The 20,802-nt window shown below is 45.9% G+C and overlaps 1 protein-coding gene across 1 annotated transcript in view; it reads right to left on the reverse strand.

Annotated features, from left to right (window-relative positions):
- CLDN19 (claudin 19) overlaps nucleotides 1-20,802 on the reverse strand; it is a 100,520-nt gene that overhangs the window by 47,873 nt on the left and 31,845 nt on the right. The window contains exons 2-3 of the mRNA XM_063942953.1: nucleotides 6,781-6,945; nucleotides 985-1,069 (exon numbers count right to left, since the gene is read on the reverse strand). Coding sequence (XP_063799023.1) covers nucleotides 985-1,069; nucleotides 6,781-6,945 — 250 coding nt within the window. The remainder of the gene's footprint in view (nucleotides 1-984; nucleotides 1,070-6,780; nucleotides 6,946-20,802) is intronic.

Consider the following 20,802-nt stretch of genomic DNA (forward strand, 5'->3'; position numbering starts at 1 on the left):
TTCGCATGTGCGGGAAAAGGGGGGCACAATACGCTTTCTGGCACATGGCACCAAAATGTCTAGTTACGGTACTGATGATGAGTACACAAATGCTGACCACAGTGTGTGCCCACTGTGTTAGCATTTGTGTCCTTGACTTCAAACACACCTCTGAGTATTAAAGAAAGTACAAAGACACAGCTGCAGAATTTTTATAAAAGGAGTGCAAATTTGGAAATGGTCAAATAATAATGGACGGGGTTCTGGTGGTAGTAATTGATAGATAGTTGCCTACCCTCCCGCATTCTACAGCACTCTCCCTAACTCCCTGAATAGTCCATCAATATCCCTGATTACACTTTATCCCCATTATGCAGCTGTTACATTCTTGGAGAAAAAGAGAAATCAGAGATACATACATTCAAATGAGCTCATCAGTGCCAGTTCCTGCATGGGTTATAAGGCACAATGGGGGAGATGTATTACCCTGGAGAAGGCATAAGGAAGTGATAAAGCAGTGGTATGTGCAAGGTGATAAAGGAACCAGTTAATCAGCTCCAATATGTAAATTAACAGTTAGGATCTGATTGGCTGGTGCCTTTATCACCATGCAGATATCACTGGTTTATCACTTCCTTATGCCTTATCTAGGTTAATACATCTGCCCCACTGATCCCTACGCCTACATACATTTTAAATAAAGTTTGTCATGGCCACTGACAGTATATGGAAACTCTTGTAAAACACAATACGTGAACAAATCCTGAAAAATAGCAGTGTCTTTTCTTCAACAAGTAGATCTTACTAACTTTTGGGTTCATTTACATTTGGAGGTCAGTCATTTTTATGACCCGCCTCTCAGATGTAGCAGTACACGTCCGCGCTGATAGGTGTTACCTTCACAATCTCCTGAAATACTTTTTCAAAAGTAGGCAAGTATGTCATGATAAAATAGAAATGTTTGATGCCATTATAACATGAACAATTTACAAGATTTTAACTTACCGAGCATTAACTGGGGTACTTGGGTTAAAAAACTCATGAGTAACATGAGTGGCATACCATGAAACAGCTATTAATGTTAACAGACCTGGAGAGACAAATTTAAGTGAAAGATCAGATATGTATATGTCACTATACAATACAAAGTGTAAATATTGCAAACGGACTAAGTTTCAAAACTAGTTTCAGAGAGATTATTCTTCTTATTCAACACAATATACATAATAAATGTGATGCCTATGCAATAAATTCAATACGCTTTGACCCTGTGCAAATTCAGCTCTTAATATATTTCTTGCTAGGTCGATAGTATTTATTTAAACATCATGCTTTTAGTACACTACAAATCGCTGTCTTAAAACAGCTACTTAAAATATACTTACCTTTATATCATGTTTATTGAGGTAGCCATTAATTTGATTTTCTATTTTAGATATACCGTATATTGTTCAACTATTTTTCAACCAACTGTATATTTTGCCTAAATACTGTTGGTTTACCACATATGATAAGAAATTACAGACTTACTTTAATGATCACCTCTTGGCAAAAAAACAGATATTAAAATGTATTGTTGTATTGTCTTGTTTAACTAAAGATTACTAATTAAGCATTCTTACCATCAGCCGCAGCACACTAGCTGCAGAATCATACACTTTGATCACAAGGGTCAAGCAGTGTACTTTCCAGCTGGTGGTCCAACAAGGATAATTGACAGCAGGGGCTGCTGACCCAAGACAACAGTCGTACTGTGACTGCGGCAAATCACTGTCCTTGCCAAGAAACGTATTGGTGGTCCCCTTGATTGATTGTAAAGTCTGCCACAGCCTGAATTAATCAAGTGCTGAACAAAGCACATGACAATGTAAGGGCAGTGGGCTGCTGGCTGCGGGGACCCACTCCCGGATCCTACCTGCCACTGTCAGCGTCAGCAAGGTGCTGTGTGCTTAACACAGTGTGTGGTAAGTATATATTTGGTTTAATTTCCATACCAAGCCTGGTCTGTCTCTCCTCCTCTTATCTCTCTCCCTCACCCCTTCCCTCATCTCTCTCCCTCACCCCTCTCTCTCTCCCACCTCTCCTTCATCCTCACCCCACCTCTCTCTGCCTCACCATCTCTCTCCATTTCCTCTCTCCCATCTCTCCTCTTCTCTCTTCCATCTTTCTCCCTGTCTTTACCATCTCTCTCCTCCCTCTCCTCTTTCTCCCTCACCTCTCTGTCTCCCTCACCTCTGTCTCCCTCACCCCTCCCTCTCTCTCTCTCAATCTCTCTCTCTCTCTCTCTCACTCCTCCCTCTCTCTCTCACCCCTCCCTCTGTCTCTCACCCCTCCCTCACATCTCTCCCTCACATCTCTCCCTCACCCCTCTCTCCCATCTCTCTCCCTCCCTCTCCTCTCTCCCATCTTTCTCTCTCCTCTCTCTCACTCCCTCTGTATCTCCCCCTGTCTCACCTGTGGGGCAGCGTAATATTAATGAGGGGTACTACTGTGTAGTGTAATGAGAACAAGGTTGCACTACTGTGTGGCATAGTTTGACATTTTTTTACATTTATTTGATGTTTTGGGAAGGGGAGCACCAAAGTACTGCCTTACCCTTTATGCAGAAAATCCTAGTTTGGGCCATGCTATGGAATGGCGAAGCAGATGCAAAAATCAAAGATTGCATTGCTGTAACTTCATGTCTCAACTGCCTGCTCAACCCACAAAATGTGATTGATGCATAAATTGACAGCAGCTTTTGTTAGGCTAAATGTTGCTTTTATTTATGAATAGAAATGATCTTTTAGGGGCAGATGTATTAAGCCTTTATAAGTGATAAAGCAGTGATAAGTGTAAGGTGATAACGCGCCAGCCAATTATTATGAGTTTGAAAAATTACCGTTAGGAGCTTATTGGCTGGTGCATTATCACCTTCACTTATCACTGCTCTATGACTGCTTTATCACTTTTGCAGGCTTAATACAGTATATCTACTCCTTAGTCTTAATTCCATTAATAACTTTTGCCAGGTTATGCATATTTCATTTTACTCTTAGGGACATATTTATCATAATCCACATCCCTCAGATGCGGATGGGATGTGATAAAATCATTCAAACTTGCAATGAATACATTGCAGGGATGTATTAATTATCGCATGCAGAGGCAGAACTTGCAAGAAAGCTCAAACCTTGTGAATCCTCTCTGCACACTTCAGGGTATTTTCCACAATAAACACCCTGACAATGTGCTACGTATGCGGCGCCGCCAGCTGCCGCTATCCCCCACCCCCCCCTTGCACTTACTCGGTGATAGGTGAACCACAGTTTTTAGCTCCTCAGTGACTCTTGTCATCTGATTGTTGGCTTGCAGCTCTGTGACCCTGTCATTTGATTTGTGCTGTAAACGGAGATGTTGGTCAGATGACTGGGGTCAAAGAGCAGTGAGCTGGTGATGAGATGACCAGAGTCACGAACAGGGCCGACAACAGAAATCTCGTGGCCCGGTGCAGTGATATTTCTGGGGCCCCCTCAGAAATAATAATTATATATATATATATATATATATATATATATAAAGTCCGCACAATCACCATATTACTCCAGAAGTATAGGATTAAACATGTCGAGCCCGCTCATCCACTCCAGCCAGGGGAGAAATCTAAAATTGCAAATGATGGAGAGCGCACTCGTGAATAATAGATTAAAACAATACTTTACTTAGTGTAACCTTTCACATACATAGTAGTTTAAAAAGGCACACTTAGCCAACTCCACAATCGGGACCACCCAAGGACAGCACGTTCACTCAGCGGCGCATCTCCGATGGAGCTAATCGCTGACTCTGGACACAGCGAATGACGTCCAACCATCTATGTCAGCAAGCAAGCCACGCCCAACGTGGTTGATTCCAAATGTGATTTTGGAAGATTTAAGATCCAACCATGATGCCTTTATCAACAGATCGTCCAGATACGGAATTATGTTCACCCCCTGTCTGTGGAGGAGAATCATTATTTCCGCCATCACCTTGGTGAATACCCTCGGTGCTGTGGAGAGGCCGAATGGGAGGGCCTGGAACTGAAAGTGACAGTCCAACAGTGCAAATTGAAGATAAGCTTGATGTGGCAGCCAAATCGGAATGTGGAGGTATGCATCCTTGATATCCAGGGATATTAGGAATTCCCCCCCCCCCCCCCTTCAGACCTGACATCACTGCCCTTAGAGACTCCATTTTGAACTTGAACTCCCTCAGAAAGGGGTTTAGTGATTTTAAGTTCAGAATGGGCCTGACCGAACCATCCGGTTTCGGTACTACGAAAAGGTTCGAATAGTAACCCTTGTTTTGCATATGAGGCAGCACTGGCACAATGACCTTTGTCTCCACCAACTTCTGGATGGCTTCTTGCAGGACAGTCCTGTCTGCCAGCAGAGCTAGCAAGCCTGATCTGAAAAATCGGTGAGGAGGGAGATTTTGAAATTCCAGCCTGTACCCCTGGGACATATCTTGCACCCAGGGATCCAGGCCGAAGGACACCCAGACATGACTGAAACGTCTAAGTCTCGCTCCCACCGGCCCCACCTCCGGGGCGTGCAGTCCACCATCATGCGGAGGACTTTGGTGTACCTGAAGCAGGTTTCTGTTCCTGGGAACCTGAAGCCACAGGTTTCTTGAACTTGGGCCGACCTCACCGAAAGAAGGTGTTGGACGGTTTGGCCTTTCTGGGCTTGGTAGACCGAAAGGGCTGTGATGTAACTGAAGTAAAGGTTTTCTTCGGCGCAAGTGTAGTTGAGGGAAGAAAGGGTGACTAACAAGACGTAGAGATCCACGCATCTAACGCTTCCCCAAAGAGAGCCTGACTTGTGTAGGGTAGAGTCTCCACACTTCTCCTGGATTCCGCGTTGGCAGACCACTGGCACAACCACAGTCCTCCACGAGCTGATACTGACATGGAAGAAATTCCCGCAGCCATGGAACACAGGTCTTTCATGGATTCTACCAGAAATCCTGCCGAATCCTGAATGTTACGTAAAAACAATTCAACATCACATTTTTCCATAGTATTCAAGTCCTCAAGTAACGTGCCTGACCACTTTACTATAGCTTTGGCAATCCAAGCACTGGCAATAGTGGAACGTAGTATTGCCCCAGAAGCCGTGTACATGGATTTGAGCGTGTTATCAATTTTACGATAAGCCGGCTCTTTCAAGGCGGTAGATCCTGTAACAGGTAAAACGACCTTTTTTGAGAGTCTGGATACTGACATGTCAACAATAGGAGGGTTTTCCCATTTATTCCTATCCACTACCGGGAAAGGAAATGCTACCTTTTAGGCATCTGGAATTTTTTATCCGGGTTTTCCCAAGCCTTTTCAAAAATAGCATTTAATTCCTTTGACGCAGGGAAGGTTAGCGAGGCTTTCTTATTATAGTGTGCTGGTTTACCATATAATATGGTAAACCAGCACACTACCTTATAAAGTGCAAAACAGCATTATCTAATGCATCAAAAAGGAAGGAAGCCCTTATATTAGCAGCATCATGGCAATCCATAGCAGCATTATACTCATCCATAACAAGGACATTCTCATCTGTTTAGCTGGCCATGTGCAGTTAAACTGGTTTACCTTATAATGCCCTTGTCTGGACATTTTTTGGTTTGCTTCCTCTCTCTCTGTGTGTGTGTGTGTGTGTGTGTGTGTGTGTGTGTGTGTGTGTGTATGTATATATATATATATATATATAAAACGCAACAGAATTTGCTGCGCTATATAAGAAACTGTTAATAAATATATATATTTATTTATACACATATTTAAATATGTATATCTCTTCTTCCTCCCCCACACACACCACAGTCTGTTTCTCAATCTCTCCTTCCTCCCACACACCCCACAGTCTGTCTCTCACCAGTGACTCCATGCTACATTCCTAGCCCCCCACCCGTTCCCAAGTCCTGTATACCCTCACTAATCCACTCTTACCCCGGGGAGAGACTCACCTGCTACACTCCCCAGTATCCAGACCCAAACACCGCACAGCAGGTATCATGTGGCCCTCACACCACACCAGAAGAGGCCAGTGCAGGGCATGGGAATCCTGCTGCTGCCATGTCCCATAACTGCCTGCAACATAGCTGGACCGGGAAGAGCAGGCACACACTTGCCGCACAGTCACTGTGTGTGAGAGGCTCCTTTCACTCTGAGGCTGCAATCACACTGCCTACAGCTCGCTGCCATATTTGGACAAGGCGACTCACATCCCTGATAAGCACTAAAGTCTATTTACTTAGCCTTGGATGGAGATAAAGTCGCTGGAGATAAAGTACCAGCCAATCAGCTCCAAACTGCCATGCCACAGGCTGTGTTTGAAAAATGACAGTTAGGGGCTCACTGGCTGGTACTTTATCTCCGTGCACTTTATCTCCATCCAAGGCTTAGTAAATAGACCCCTTAGTGGCATATACTTGGCACCCGTTACAGGTGTCCCCTTTGACGCCCTTGTCGCCAGCCCTGTTCACGAAGGAGCTCTCCGGATCACGGACCAACGCACAGGGGCCTATAAGTTCCTTTTTTAAAATTTAAAAAAAACATGTTTTTTTTTTAACAGAGATCAAATATGAATTAAAAAGCTTGGAGAAGTTTTTTCACATGAAAACTGCTCCAAAAGTACTTTAATACTTTTCAGTGAAACTAAACTAGTGTGAAAAGGAAGTAAAAAACACCTGTTTCACATTATTTTAGTAAAAATAAAATTGATAAATAGGGCTGTTTATGTATCTTGTATATGTTTGAGAACATTTAATAAATACATTTTTTACCTGCAACAAGAAACAGGACCCCACCGGAGACAGCAATTCTGTTCTTTATGATGGGATTACTATCACCTACTTTTGTACATTTCATTCCAACAACACTGATAATGATGCCAATGAATCCCAACAGCATTGCGACCACCATTAGGGCCCGGGTGGCCTGTATTTGAACTGCAAAAGAAATACAGAGCATTACATGAATTCATGAACCATCTTCTAGCAAGGAAACTGTTCGTTACTAATCATTTGAGAAATAGTATCTATTAAATAATGGACTATTGTGTCTGTCTAGCTCATGTTCATGGGAGCAAACAGCAAGCACATGCCCCCCTGCTGACAGCTCCCCCCAACTGCCTGTAATACCCCTTTCAGACCGCCAGCTTTGAACATGGATTTTTGCACATGAGCTGCCATAACACGTGTTACTGTGCAGTCTAAAAGGTCCCAATTATAATAATTTGAGTCGAGAGACCCAGTATTCCAACTCGGGTAGCGAGCAGGGTGCTGTGCTGTGTGAACGGGAAGCCGGGTCGATGCGACCCATTTCACATTCACTCTGTGTGCTCGCAACTCCCACACAGCACAGGCCATGCCCAGACTCCTCCAGCCAGCTTCTGGTAGCTACTGGTGTCCACTACCACATTGGCGTTTCTATAATGGGTGCGGTGCACACAGGCCCCTGGGGCCAGGGGGGGCCCACACCGCACCCATTGCACCCATTTTAATACTTACCTTTCCGGAGTCCAGCGCCGGGAGCTGCAATCGCCACCAAAATGGCCACCGCGCATGCGCGGCAGTCAAATTGGTCTCCGGATCATGGCGGGCGACATGTTTCCGGAGACCTGCGCATGTGCAGTAGACTCCGGAACAATGCCAGAGTCTACAGTACCGTACAGAGGAGGGGGCCCACCCGGAGGTGCACACGGGCATGGGTGTATCTAGGGGTCAGAGTGCCCCTGGCACAGTAAAGGACTGGCGCCCCCCAATTCAAATTACACCACACAGTGGTGTCACTTACTCACATTACACAGCACAGTACTGTCCCTTACTCACATTACACAGCACAGTAGTGTCCTTTACTCACATTACACAGCACAGTAGTGTCCCTTACTCACATTACACAGCACAGTAGTGTCCCTTACTCACATTACACAGCACAGTAGTGTCCCTTACTCAAATTACACAGCACAGTAGTGTCCCTTACTCACATTACACAGCACAGTAGTGTCCCTTACTCACATTACACAGCACAGTAGTGTCCCTAACTCACATTACACAGCACAGTAGTGTCCCTTACTCACATTACACAGCACAGTAGTGTCCCTTACTCACATTACACAGCACAGTAGTGTCCCTTACTCACATTACACAGCACAGTAGTGTCCCTTACTCACATTACACAGCACAGTAGTGTCCCTTACTCACATTACACAGCACAGTAGTGTCCCTTACTCACATTACACAGCACAGTAGTGTCCCTTACTCACATTACACAGCACAGTAGTGTCCCTTACTCACATTACACAGCACAGCAATGTCCGTTATTCAGGTTATGCTACACAGTAGTGCCCCTCATACACATTATTCCACACAGTAGTGCCTATATATGTATATATGTATACAGCATCATTCCAGCACTGTGGCAGTCCATGCTGCCGGAGTCGGGCTTACCCTGGTGCCTTCCTTATGTGTGTGTGTGTATAATATATATATGTATATATATATAAAAAGGAGGGGATGAGGGTAAGTAGCGACCTCGGTGTCCGTAAAAGATATAAAATTGCCAGCATGTTTAAAAGTAATAAAAGTCTATTTATTAACATAAAATTCAAACATAAAAGAGATACATAAAACTATGGGACAATATAAAGCACAACTGAACTAAAAGCACCAAATAAAAGAGCAAATAAAAGTATCCTTATCTTAGAGAGAGGTAGGTACAGGTCACCCTGGTGTTAATTGTTAATAAATAGACTTTTATTACTTTTAAACATACTGGCAATTTTATATCTTTTACGGACACCGAGGTTGCTACTTACCCTCGTCCCCTCCTTTTTTCTACATTGTCTTTAGGGTTTTACCACCCCTATATTCTTTGAGGGTAACAGCAGACGCCCCGTTAGTAGCATAGGGGAGTGTCATAGTGTCTAGCCTTTTAAACAACATATCTGTCTATCACACATGTGGCACAATATTAATCCTTGCGTCTATATATATATATATATATACATACAATGTGGGATAGTCCGGAACTTCCTGTATATCTGGTTTTGCTGCACAGGTGCCCTCCGCCAGGTAAGGTAAATAGAAGAAAAGAAACAGCGGTACTCCTGGTCTTGTGTAATCAAAAAGTGTTGTATTAAGGCATTAACAAAAAATGCAGAGACCGCAATGTATTATCCTGTGGTTTCAATACTATCTCCTTAGCTGGGTCTATCATTTATTTGTTTAATGAGAAATACATTGTATATGCATATCATAGCTCTCAAACCATGCATTCTGTAGATTGTATATATCTGGCTAAACCTCACATTATCCACAAAACAGTTCTGGTCAAAAGCACATTACACCAAAGAGATGGTGCGGTCAAGCACTTTACTCAGCCAAGATGCGATTAAACATGAATATGTATTTTCTTTATACTGTAATCTGTATTTATATATGGTTTACAGGCTGGGGATGTCCTGTGATTGTAATCAGGATAATTACAGTACTGGCAGGCCCGGGTTACAACAATAGATTATCTTCTAGCAGCTCAGGAGTTATGGTCCTACTGTTCAGATTAGACACAGATCCTTATATGCAGTGAATGAATTATAGCCTGTGCAGCCTATGCAAACTCCCCCCCCCCCCTTGCAGCATCCTCCCCCTGTGCAGAATGATTCTGCCAGAATCCACTACCCCTTGTGCTGTGCAGAATCCCATCCATGCAGGATGCCCAGCTCCCATCCCCTCCTGTGTTGCACTGTGTCAGTGGGAACACTGATGGTTGGGGAGTCCCGCGGCCGATCCTCTCTTCAGGACTTTTCTGGGCAGCCAACACCCAGCCGGCTACAGACCGGAGCGGGCGGCGGGCGGGCCACTCTGGGACTGTGGCTGGGAACAGCGTAGCCAGACAGGCTTTGCATCGGCTCTGGGAGCATGGGTGGGGACCGGCACTGCACCGCTCTACTAACAAGAAACTCTACATAAACTACACCTCCCAGCAACCCTTGCTGCCGGGAGCTCCTGGTTGCAAGTGCTGCTGGGAGGTGTAGTTTATGTAGCTTTTCTCATTTGTAGTGCGATACAGTGCCGGACCCCGGAGCCCACTGCTGCATGCTGTGTTCATTGCTAGCAGCAGGTGAGGAACTACCCAGCGCGGGTGGAGGAACGGATCCAGCGGCGCCCCTCCTCTGCTGGCGCCCCTGGCGAGTGCGATCCTGGCCAATACGTAGATACGCCCCTGCACACGGGCCCCCTCCTCCGTAGAAACGCCCCTGCTCTACCGCCAGACAGGCTGGGAGCTGTGTGGGGATTAGTGAGCTAATACATGCCAGTACTGGGGTATATAATGTAACATAATTAAACACTTCTAAAACTTGTGATTTTTTCCCCCCAAAAAAATCTCAGAAATTGCCTTTTTTTTTAAATGAGTGAATCAGATGAAGAACATGAATTTAACACTATCCATCCAAAATGATTTTAGTTTAAAAAAAGAATTATTTTTTTTAAATACCCCCCCAGCATCGAAACATCGATCGGGAACATTGTGACCATTGGAACAATGGTAACATTGCGACCATCGTGATTTTCGTTTTTAGAGCCCAGACAGCTGCCAGGTACACAGGGATAGGGGGAGGGGGGCTTGGGGGCGATGATTTACACTTACTATTGTCTGCAGCCGCTGGGAATGGGGGATCCTGCCGTGCTGACCGATCAGCAATGATCGTCAGCACGGCAACACTGGGGGCTTGGGGCTGGAAGGCAGGGGGACCTTCTGGTCCCTCTGACAGCAGCAGCGGGGGGAAGTTTTCCTTCCCTGCCGCTGCTAACACTCTCTATCTGACTGGTCACATCCTGTGCAATCAGGTCAGATAAAGCACTTGCAGGCATGGTCACATCTGATGCGACCATGCCAGGCAAGTGGTTAAAGCCTGCCTATTACAGATATACAGCATCATCTCTATGCAGAGGCGGATTTAGACCTCATGGTGCCCTAAGCAAGACAGAGATTTGGGGCCCCCCTTCCTCAAACAAACCATAGCACTATATTTTTGTTCCTTATTTATGCCCCTTAGATTTGTTGTGGTTCCTCCTTACATTCAACTTCTTAAAGCTTTAAACATTACAGATAAGAATATTGTATATGATTCGTAAGAAATAGATTAACTAGGAATAGTCTATCTACACTAGTAAAACTAATATGCAGTACATCTCAGCATTGGTTTTTTTTTTATAGACATTTATCATTTCCATTGATTAAACAAAGAAGCACAATTCCTCCCATCAGTAACAAGACTACCAGCTTGCAGTCTGCCATGACCCTATGATGTACAGTGCTGTATAATATGTTGGAGCTTATAAATGTAAGATACTAATCGTATCACAAATAAAAACCACTGTGCGTGCGCAGCTTTAAGTCACTGGAACCATTGGTGCACTCACCCACTTTGTCCTACATTTTTGCAACATAAACTAAGGGTACTGTTGGACTGTTCTCTCCACGCCAGTGTGAAACTGTCTACCAGATTAAGGAGCATTTCCCATGTAGTGCGACGGGATTTATACGCTGGGTACAGAAAGACAGTCTCACACCTTTGCCAGTACAACAGTCAGAGCACAAATACATTCCCTTCAGGTCGAGCGTCTGCTATGTGATCATGTAGCTGCATCCACGTATGTAAGGACTGCTTCACGCACATGTGAATGATGTGCCAGGATTACAAAGCCCGAGTCCAACACTTGTCTCTGTCACACACACCTGCGCAATGAGCAAGACCAATGCCCAGTCCTTCTTACCACTATCCACAACGGCAGGGACGCTGCGCTCTTTGCACACTGGGATTACTCCATATGGTAATTATAGGATCACCTACCCAGATGAGAAATCTCTGGTGATGAGGGACAGGAGGTGGCTCTTGTTGCCTTACATAGAAACAAAGGGGGAAATGTAGTAGGGTGTGAGAATCAGAAGGTGAGAGATTTGGGTAAAATTCTCCTGTTTTTTTAATGTGGCAATCATTTACATGGCAAAACCAGGTTGATTTTTCCATGTAAGTGATTGCCACTTTAAAAAAATCAGGAGAATTTGCCTAAAATCTCTCACTTTCTGATTCTCACACCCTATTACATTTCCCCCATAGAATTTGACAGCAGATAAGAACCAGATTGCCCAACTAGTCTTCCCTTTTTTAGGGTTTGGTTTTTGGGTTAGGTGTTAGAGTTGGATTAGGAGTTTGTTTAGAGCAGAGGTCAGGGAACTTTTTACCTTTTACCCCAAAATATATTTAGATACGCTGATGTTACCCCCTTGATTTGAAAGGAAGGAAATCATATATTATTGTGCATATATACTGGTTATCACTGTTTATATGACATTTGAGATACTGATTATCTATATATATACCCCTTGAAGAAGTCTGTTGAGACGAAACGCGTTGGGCCTGTACTGACCACCCACTGTTCTTAAAGTTAAGTTTGAATTTCCTATCCTTTTTTTCTCACATTAGTCCTTTATGAGAAATCTGTTTTCCTTGTATTTAAAAAAAAAATATTATTATTACCTTTGGAACTGTTTTTACTCTCGTATATATTAAAAATTTTATAAATTTTATAACATCCTTTTGGCCTTTTTTAAAGCATATAAAAACATTGTTTTTAGCCACACTTGTCGCCGGTACCCCTATTCCCCCATTGTTTTATATATATATATATAGATATATATAGATATATATATATATATATATATATATATATATATATACTCCAATGATCTGGCACTCCTGTGGTAGCTATCAATTACTTGCCAGGGTGCACTCCAGGGAAGAAAAGCTTTATCCCATCCATATGCATGCAAAATAAGGTAGCACTCCTGGGCAGTCAGTTGAGTGAAACAAGCTGGTGCTTTTAATATCAACGTTTCGGGGCACTTCCCCCCATCATCATGACAGGGAGGGGAAGTGCCCCGAAACGTTGATATTAAAAGCATCAGCTTATTTCACTCAACTGACTGCCCAGGAGTGCTACCTTTTATATATATATATATATATATATATATAAAACTTTTTATAATTATTATTTTCTGCATTTTTTTTGGCAATGAATGGGTTAATTAACATTTTCTCCCCCAAATCAACAGAATGAATGTGAGAGAGATGGATGAGGGGGGAAGGGGACACGACTTTTAGGAGACAGATGGTCACATCCTCACTTCAGTAATGTCAGTGGGAATTTCGCACTGTTATGTGGGCCACTGTCTGATCCACAGAACACTTCAAGTTTTGTGTATGGGTTGGCGGGTTGCGGACAGGAGGACAGGACAGTGCAGGATGGGCGGGCGCGAGGGAGAGCAGTGTGACGTCAGCACGTCACACCGTGGCCAGGAGCACAGCTCAGGGCGGGCAGGAGGGAGTGCGGTGTGACGTCAGCACGTCACATCACGAGCCGGACGGTGCTGGACGGGGCTGTGTCTTGGCAGCGAGACCATCCATAACCCCCAGGAATAAAATTTTTACTCCATTTGGGGTAATTAACTCCTGTTCCCTGACCACTGGGTTAGAGCATTAGTGTTAGAGTATTAAGGTCAGTGGTGTAGTAAAGATCAAAGAGTTTCAAAATCTAAAGCCGAGTACACACTAGCGTGCACACTAGCCGATGTGTGTACCCGGCAATATTGGCTGCAGCAGGACCCGGCATCGGCAAAAGAATACAACTTGCAGGGGGAGTGGGGGCCATGCCCTCGTTAACGAGGTCCTCCAATGTCTGAACTGTTCTTTTACTATCTAGTTTATACCCCTTTTCCACTAGCTCAAAAAACACGTGTAAATGCACGGGGGCACGCATTTACCCGTGTTTTTTGCTAGTCGATGCAACACGGCTCCTGTTCACAGTGTATGGAAGGGCGGAGCTGGGAGATCATGTGATCTCCCAGCGCTGCCCCTGCCGCGTCGCCAGCAGCGTCACCAACCCGGCAATATGCCGGGTTGGTGAGTGTAGTGGGAAAGGGGGCTGAACATGGGCCACAGCCGGGTAGCTCCCGTGTCAGGCTCACGACTGCGGCCCATGCTTCTAGGTGGAAAAGGGGTATTAGTGTATACATTCAACATCGTTAACGATGTGCAGGAAACTCATCGTTAACGATGTTCAGTGTACACACTAGACGAGATAGTAAAAGATATTGCTCAGAATGGCCCTTCTGAGCGATATCTTTTACTTTCTCGTCTAGTATGTATGGGGTTTAAGACATTGCTCCTAAACCTCACACTCAGGATAAAGCTGGCCACAGTGGAAGCAAAAGGATCTGTTTTAATTTGACTACACATAACAAGCCAAAATGGATGAGACCCAGCTGCTTGGCTTTTGGGCAGAATCTTTTGAGGTGTCAAATCACACCGTATCGCTCCATATTCACATTACACCGCCCCGCATCACTCCATATTCACACTACACCGCCCCGTATCGCTCCATATTCACATTACACTGCACCGTATCGCTCCTTATTCACATTAAGGGGGTCATTCAGAGTTTATCGCAGCAGCAAATTTGTTAGCAGTTGGGCAAAACCATGTGCACTGCAGGTATGGAAGATATAACATTTGCAGAGAGAGTTAGATTTGGGTGGGTTATTTTGTTTCTGTGCAGAGTAAATACAGGTTACTTTATTTTTACACTTCAATTTAGATTTCAGTTTGAACACACCACACCCAAATCTAAATCTCTCTGCACATGTTATTTCTGCCTCCCCTGCAGTGCACATGGGTTTGCCCAACTGCTAACAAATTTGCTGCTGCGATCAACTCTGAATTACCCCCTAAATCACACCGTATGGCTCCATATACACATTACATCACACCATATTGCTCCATATTAGAATTACACCGCACAGTAGTGCCCTTTATACATGCTACGTCACACAGTAGTGCACATTATATACTTAATGCCACACCATAGTAAGTATGTGTGCATTAGTACAGTATGTATACAATGTGTGTGTGTGTGTGTGTGTGTGTGTGTGTGTGTGTTGTGCTGTATGTGTGTGCAATGTGTATGTGTTTAACAGACTGAGACTGCGGCAGTGTGACCCTTTCTTAGCAGCAGCACTGCTGCCCATTACCTGGCACCCAGAGGATCAGTGTAACGTGGCCACCTAGCTCCCTTTGCCGCTGCTTCAATTGCAGCTCTGCCTCTCTACAAAGAATGGGGCAGACACCAGCATTCTCCAGCACACACTGCTTAGCACGACCAGTGGTCAGAACTTCGGTAGCCATGGGTGGAGTTTATCAGGACCAGGCTGGGGTATCCCCCACTTAGTTATAACACAGCTTCAGAATACAGAGGGCGGACCATACCGTGGCCAGGGGTGGAGCTTCGTGTGACCAGGGGTCTACTCCAGTGGGGATACTGCTTCTGCAGGCTGGGGGCAGAGCTTAGCATGGTCGGGGGCGGAGCCTCATGTGGCCGGTGATGGAGATTTGTGAGGCCCAGGTATAGAAGCCAGCAGTGTTTCAGAGAGGCACGGGGCGAGTGGGAGAGGCTAAACCAGACCCGTCATCAAAGTGCCCTAACCCTCCGCCAGCCGAGCCGGCTCTGCCCCCGCGCTTAAACCCCCCCAAACCCCCTGTTCGGTGTATGCCTCAGCCGCGCCCCCCCCCCCCCCAAGGTATGCCATGGCCGCCGCATACTAACCCAACCCCGTCCATTCACAAGTAGTCATTCCGAGTTGATCGCAGCCAGCAACGTTTTGCTGCTGCTGCGATCAACTAGTGCACGTCTATGTGGGAGTGTAGTTTAGCTTAGAAGGGCTGCGATTGCTTGTGCAGCCCTGCTAAGCTTAAAAAAATTTAAAGCAAAAGTAGACTAGCCCTGGACATACTTACCCTGTGCGACATCTCTGCGATGCCGGAGCCGGCTTTGACGTCAGACATCCGCCCTCCGTTCTCCTGGACACGCCTGCGTTTTCTTCTCCACTCCCTGAAAATGGTCTCTAACACTCCGGATCCGCCCAGGTACGCCTTCTTTCTGTCAATCTTCTTTGTGGTCGGCTCTGCGACCGCTTCCTTCGTAGGTCGCGTCGTAACCCGACGACCCATGCGCATTCCGGACCCGTTCGCACCGCAGTGACAAACCGCTGCGTGCGAACGGGTTGGAATGAACCCCACTGTGAGAAAACGCTGCACAAGCAGCATTTACCACTCCCAGCCCGCACCCTAATCATTCTTCACTGGCATGCGTCCCGGCTCCTCTCTCTATGCGTGTGATGTCATGACAGGTCACACGCACGGCACAACATTGACTAATGAGACACAGCATGCAGAGGTATTTCTGTTACGTCCTAGAAGATGCTGGGGTCCACATTAGTACCATGGGGTATAGACGGGTCCACTTGGAGCCATTGGCACTTTAAGAGTTTGAGAGTGTGGGCTGGCTTCTCCCTCTATGCCCCTCCTACCAGATTCAGTTTAGAAAATGTGCCCGGAGGAGCCGGTCACAGCTAGCGGAGCTCTACAGAGCTTCTCTGGTAAAAGTTTATTTTCAGAGTTTATTATTAAACTCTCAGGATGATATGTCCTCTCAGGATGATCTCATTCCATGCAATCAGGATTGCACTGTTTTAGCGCACATACCATCAAGGGAGCTAGAATGGTTATCCTCTATCAAATCTATGATTTCTCAGATTTCTACTAGGGTTGCACAGAAATAATCTGCAACTCAGGTTTTACAGAACTCTATGGCAGTTTGGTCCGGTTCTGTTACCTCAGGGCCCACCTCTGTAGGTTCCCACAAACGTGCTCTTGCCCAGATTATGCAAGATGACACGGATACCAATTCTGACACAGCAGACGGTGATGGGGATGTGCTTAGGGGGGCCGCATCTCTTGCTAAAGGGGTGCAGTTGATGATAGAGGCTATTAGGGATGTGTTGAATATTGCTGATACAACACCTGAGCAGGTTGAGGAGGCTTATTTCACTGACAATAAGAAAGCCTCGCTAACCTTCCCTGCGTCCAAGGAATGAAATGCTATTTTTGAGAAAGTATGGGAAAAACGGGAAAAAAAATCCAGATTCCCCTTCCCTGAGGAGGATAGGAAAAAATGGTAAAACCCACCCATAGTGGACGCGTCTGTATCCAGACTCTTGAAAAAGGTGGTTTTACCTGTTACAGGATCTACCACCTTAAAGGAACTGGCTGATCGCAAAATTGATACTACGCTCAAATCCGGCTCAATACACGTCTCAATCCGGCTCAATACACGGCTTCAGGGGAGATTCTACGTCCCACTATTGCCTGTGCATGGATTTCCAAAGCTATAGTAAAGTGGTCAGGCATGTTACTTGAGGCTTTGGATACAATGGATAAAAGTGATGTTTAATTGTTTTTACGTAACATTCAGGATTCTGCAGGATTTATGGTGGAATCCGTGAAAGACCTGGGTTCCATGGCTGTCTGTCTCAGCTCGTAGGGGACTTTGGCTGTGCCAGTGGTCTGCCGACGCGGAATCCAGTGGAGTTGTGGAGACCCTACCCTACACAGGCCAGGCTCTCTTTGGGGAAGCGTTGGATGCGTGGATCTCCACGGTTACAGCGGGTAAGTCACCTTTTCTTCCCTCAGCTGCACCTGCTACAAAGAAACCTTTTTCTTTAGCAACCTTTTGGGTTGCTAAAACAAGAAAGGCCAAACCGTCCAACACCTTTAGAGGAGGTCGACCAATATCCAAGAATCCTGCTGCTGCGGGTTCTCAGGAACAGAAGCCTGCTTCAGGTACGCCAAAGTCCTCCGCATGACGGTGGACCGCGCGGCCTGGAAGTAGGGCCGGTGGGGGCGAGACTAAGACATTTCAGTCACGTCTGGGTGTCGTCCAGCCTGGATCCCTGGGTGCAAGATATTGTGTCCCAGGGGTAAAGGCTGGAATTTCAAGATCTCCCTCCTCACCGGTTCTTCAAATCAGGCTTGCCAGCTTTGCCGGCAGACAGGGCTATCCTACATTGAGCCATCCAGAAGTTGGTGGAGGCACAGGTTATTGTACCGGTTCCTCCCCAGATGCAAAACAAGGGTTACTATTCGAACCTTTTCGTGGTACCGAAACCGGATGGTTCAGTCAGGCCCATTCTGAACTTAAAATCACTAAACCCCTTTCTGAGAGAGTTCAAGTTCAAAATGGAGTCTCTAAGGGTGGTGATATCAGGTCTGGAGGAGGGGGAATTCCTGGTATCTCTGGATATCAAGGATGCATACCTCCACATTCCGATTTGGCCGCTGCATCCAGCTTATCTCTGATTCACGCTGTTGGACTGTCATTTTCAATTCCAGGCCCTGCCATTTGGCCTCTCCACAGTACCGAGGGTACTCACCAAGGTGATGGTGGAAATGATGGTTCTCTTCCGCGGACAGGGGGTGAACATAATTCCATATTTGGACGATCTGCTGATAAAGGCATCATCCAAGGAGAAGCTGTTACAGTCCATAGCTCTCACGACCCATCTACTCAGGGAACATGGTTGGATCCTGAATCTTCCAAAATCACATTTGGAACCAACCAGGAGGTTGTCATTTCTGGGAATGATCCTCGACACGGAAGTGCAGAGGGTTTTTCTTCCAGAGGACAAAGCATTGGTGATACAAACAATGGTCTGGGATGTCCTGAAACTAGCCCGAGTGTCTGTTCATCAGTGCATTCGCCTTCTGGGGAAGATGGTGGCCTCTTACGAGGCTCTGCAGTACAGGAGATTTCATGCTCGGTCCTTCCAACTGGATCTCCTGGACAAATGGTCGTGATCTCATCTACACATGCACCAGAGAATACGTCTGTCACCAAAGGCCACTCCTCTGGTGGCTACAATTACCTCACCTTCTGGAGGGCTGCAGGTTCAGGATTCAGGACTGGATCCTTCTAACCACAATGCAAGTCTCTGGGGCTGGGGCGCAGTCACTCAAGGGAAAACCTTCCAAGGAAGGTGGTCAAGTTTGGAAGCCGGCCGGCCAATAAAGATTCTGGAAATCGGGCCATTCAAGTGCAGTCGGACAATGTAACGACAGTGGCTTACATAAACCGAGAGGGTGGACCGAAGAGCAGGGCTGCAATGTCAGAGGTAACAAGAATCATCCTCTGGGCAGAAAAAAATACGCGTTGGCGCTGTGTTGCAATCTTCATTCATGGAGTAGACAACTGGGAAGCAGACTTCCTCAGCAGACACGATCTCCATCCAGGAGAGTGGAGTCTCCATCCGGAGGTGTTCAAGGAGATAACAGATCTTTAGGGCGTACCCAAAATAGAAATGATGGCCTCTCGTCTCAACAAGAGCTTCGGCGATATTGTTCCAGGTTGAGGGACCTGCAAGCAGTGGCTGTGGACGCCCTAGTGACTCCATGGGTGTTCCAGTCGGTGTACGTGTTTCCTCCACTTCCACTCATCCCAAGAATGCTAAAACTCATAAGGAGAACAAGAGTTCAGACAATCCTCATTGCTCCAGACTGGCCAAGAAGGACTTGGTATGCGGATCTTCTGGATTTACTGCTAGAAGAGCCGAGGCCTCTTCCTCTTTGGGAGGACCTGCTGCAGCAGGGGCCATTCACTTATCAAGACTTACTGCGGCTACGTTTCACGGCATGGAGGTTGAACGCCAGACATTAGCTCGGAAGGGCATTCCGAACAAGGTTATTCCTACCCTGATACAGGCTAGGAAAGAAGTAACGTCAAAGCATTACCATCGAATTTGGAAAAGTATGTGTCTTGGTGGGAGTCCAAGAAGGTTCCTACAGTGGAGTTTAAACTTGGACGATTTCTCCTCTTCCTCGATGAAAGTGTGGATATGGACCTGAGATTAGGTTCTGTAAGGGTCCAGATTTCGGCGCTATCCATTTTCTTCCAGAAACAGTTGGCTGCCCTCCCTGAGGTTAACACCTTTTTGAAGGGAGTTCTGCACATCCAAACTCTTTTTGTGCCACCTACGGTGCCCTGGGATCTTAACGTGGTGTTGCAGTTCCTCCAGTCGGGCTGGTTTGAGCCTCTACATGAGGTTGAGGTCAAGTTTCTCACGTGGAAGGCTGTCACTTTGTTTGCCTTGGCTTCTGCTAGACGTGTGTCGGAGGTGGGGGCTTTGTCATGTAAAAGCCCATACTTGATCTTCCATGAAGATAGAGCTGAGCTCCGGACACGTCCGCAGTTCCTTCTGACGGTTGTGTCAGCATTTCATATCAACCAACCTATTGTGGTGCCAGATGCTACTGACTCCTCAGTTTCATCAATGTCCTTGGATGTTATAAGGGATCTGAAAATATATGTGAAGAGGACTGCTCGTCACAGAAAATCGGACTCTCTGTTTGTCCTGTATGATCCCAAGGAACTTGGGTGTCCTTCTTCTAAGCAGACAATCTCTCGCTGTATCAGGTTCACTATCCAGCATGCGTATTCTACGACAGGATTGCCGTGTCCCACGTCTGTTAAGGCCCACTCTACTTGTAAGGTGGGTTCATTTGAGCGGCTACTTGGTCGGGGTCGAACACGTTTGTAAAGTTCTACAAGTTTATACTTTGGCCTCTGAGGATTTGATGTTTGGTCAATCAGTTCTGCAGGGGCCTCCACGCTCTTCCTCCCGTTCTGGGAGCTTTGGTACATCCCCATGGTACTAATGTGGACCCCAGCATCCTCTAGGACATAAGAGAATATAGGATTTTAATTACCTACCAGTAAATCCTTTTCTCGTAGTCCGTAGAGGATACTGGGCGCACGTCCAGCGCTTCGTGATCCTGCAGTGGTTACTTAGTTCAGTATTGCTTAGTTCTTGGTAAGTACTGTTTTGTTACTTGGTAAGTAATATTGGGGTCATTC

This window comes from Pseudophryne corroboree, chromosome 10, assembly GCF_028390025.1.
Source record: "Pseudophryne corroboree isolate aPseCor3 chromosome 10, aPseCor3.hap2, whole genome shotgun sequence".
In the NCBI taxonomy this organism is placed as follows: domain Eukaryota; kingdom Metazoa; phylum Chordata; class Amphibia; order Anura; family Myobatrachidae; genus Pseudophryne; species Pseudophryne corroboree.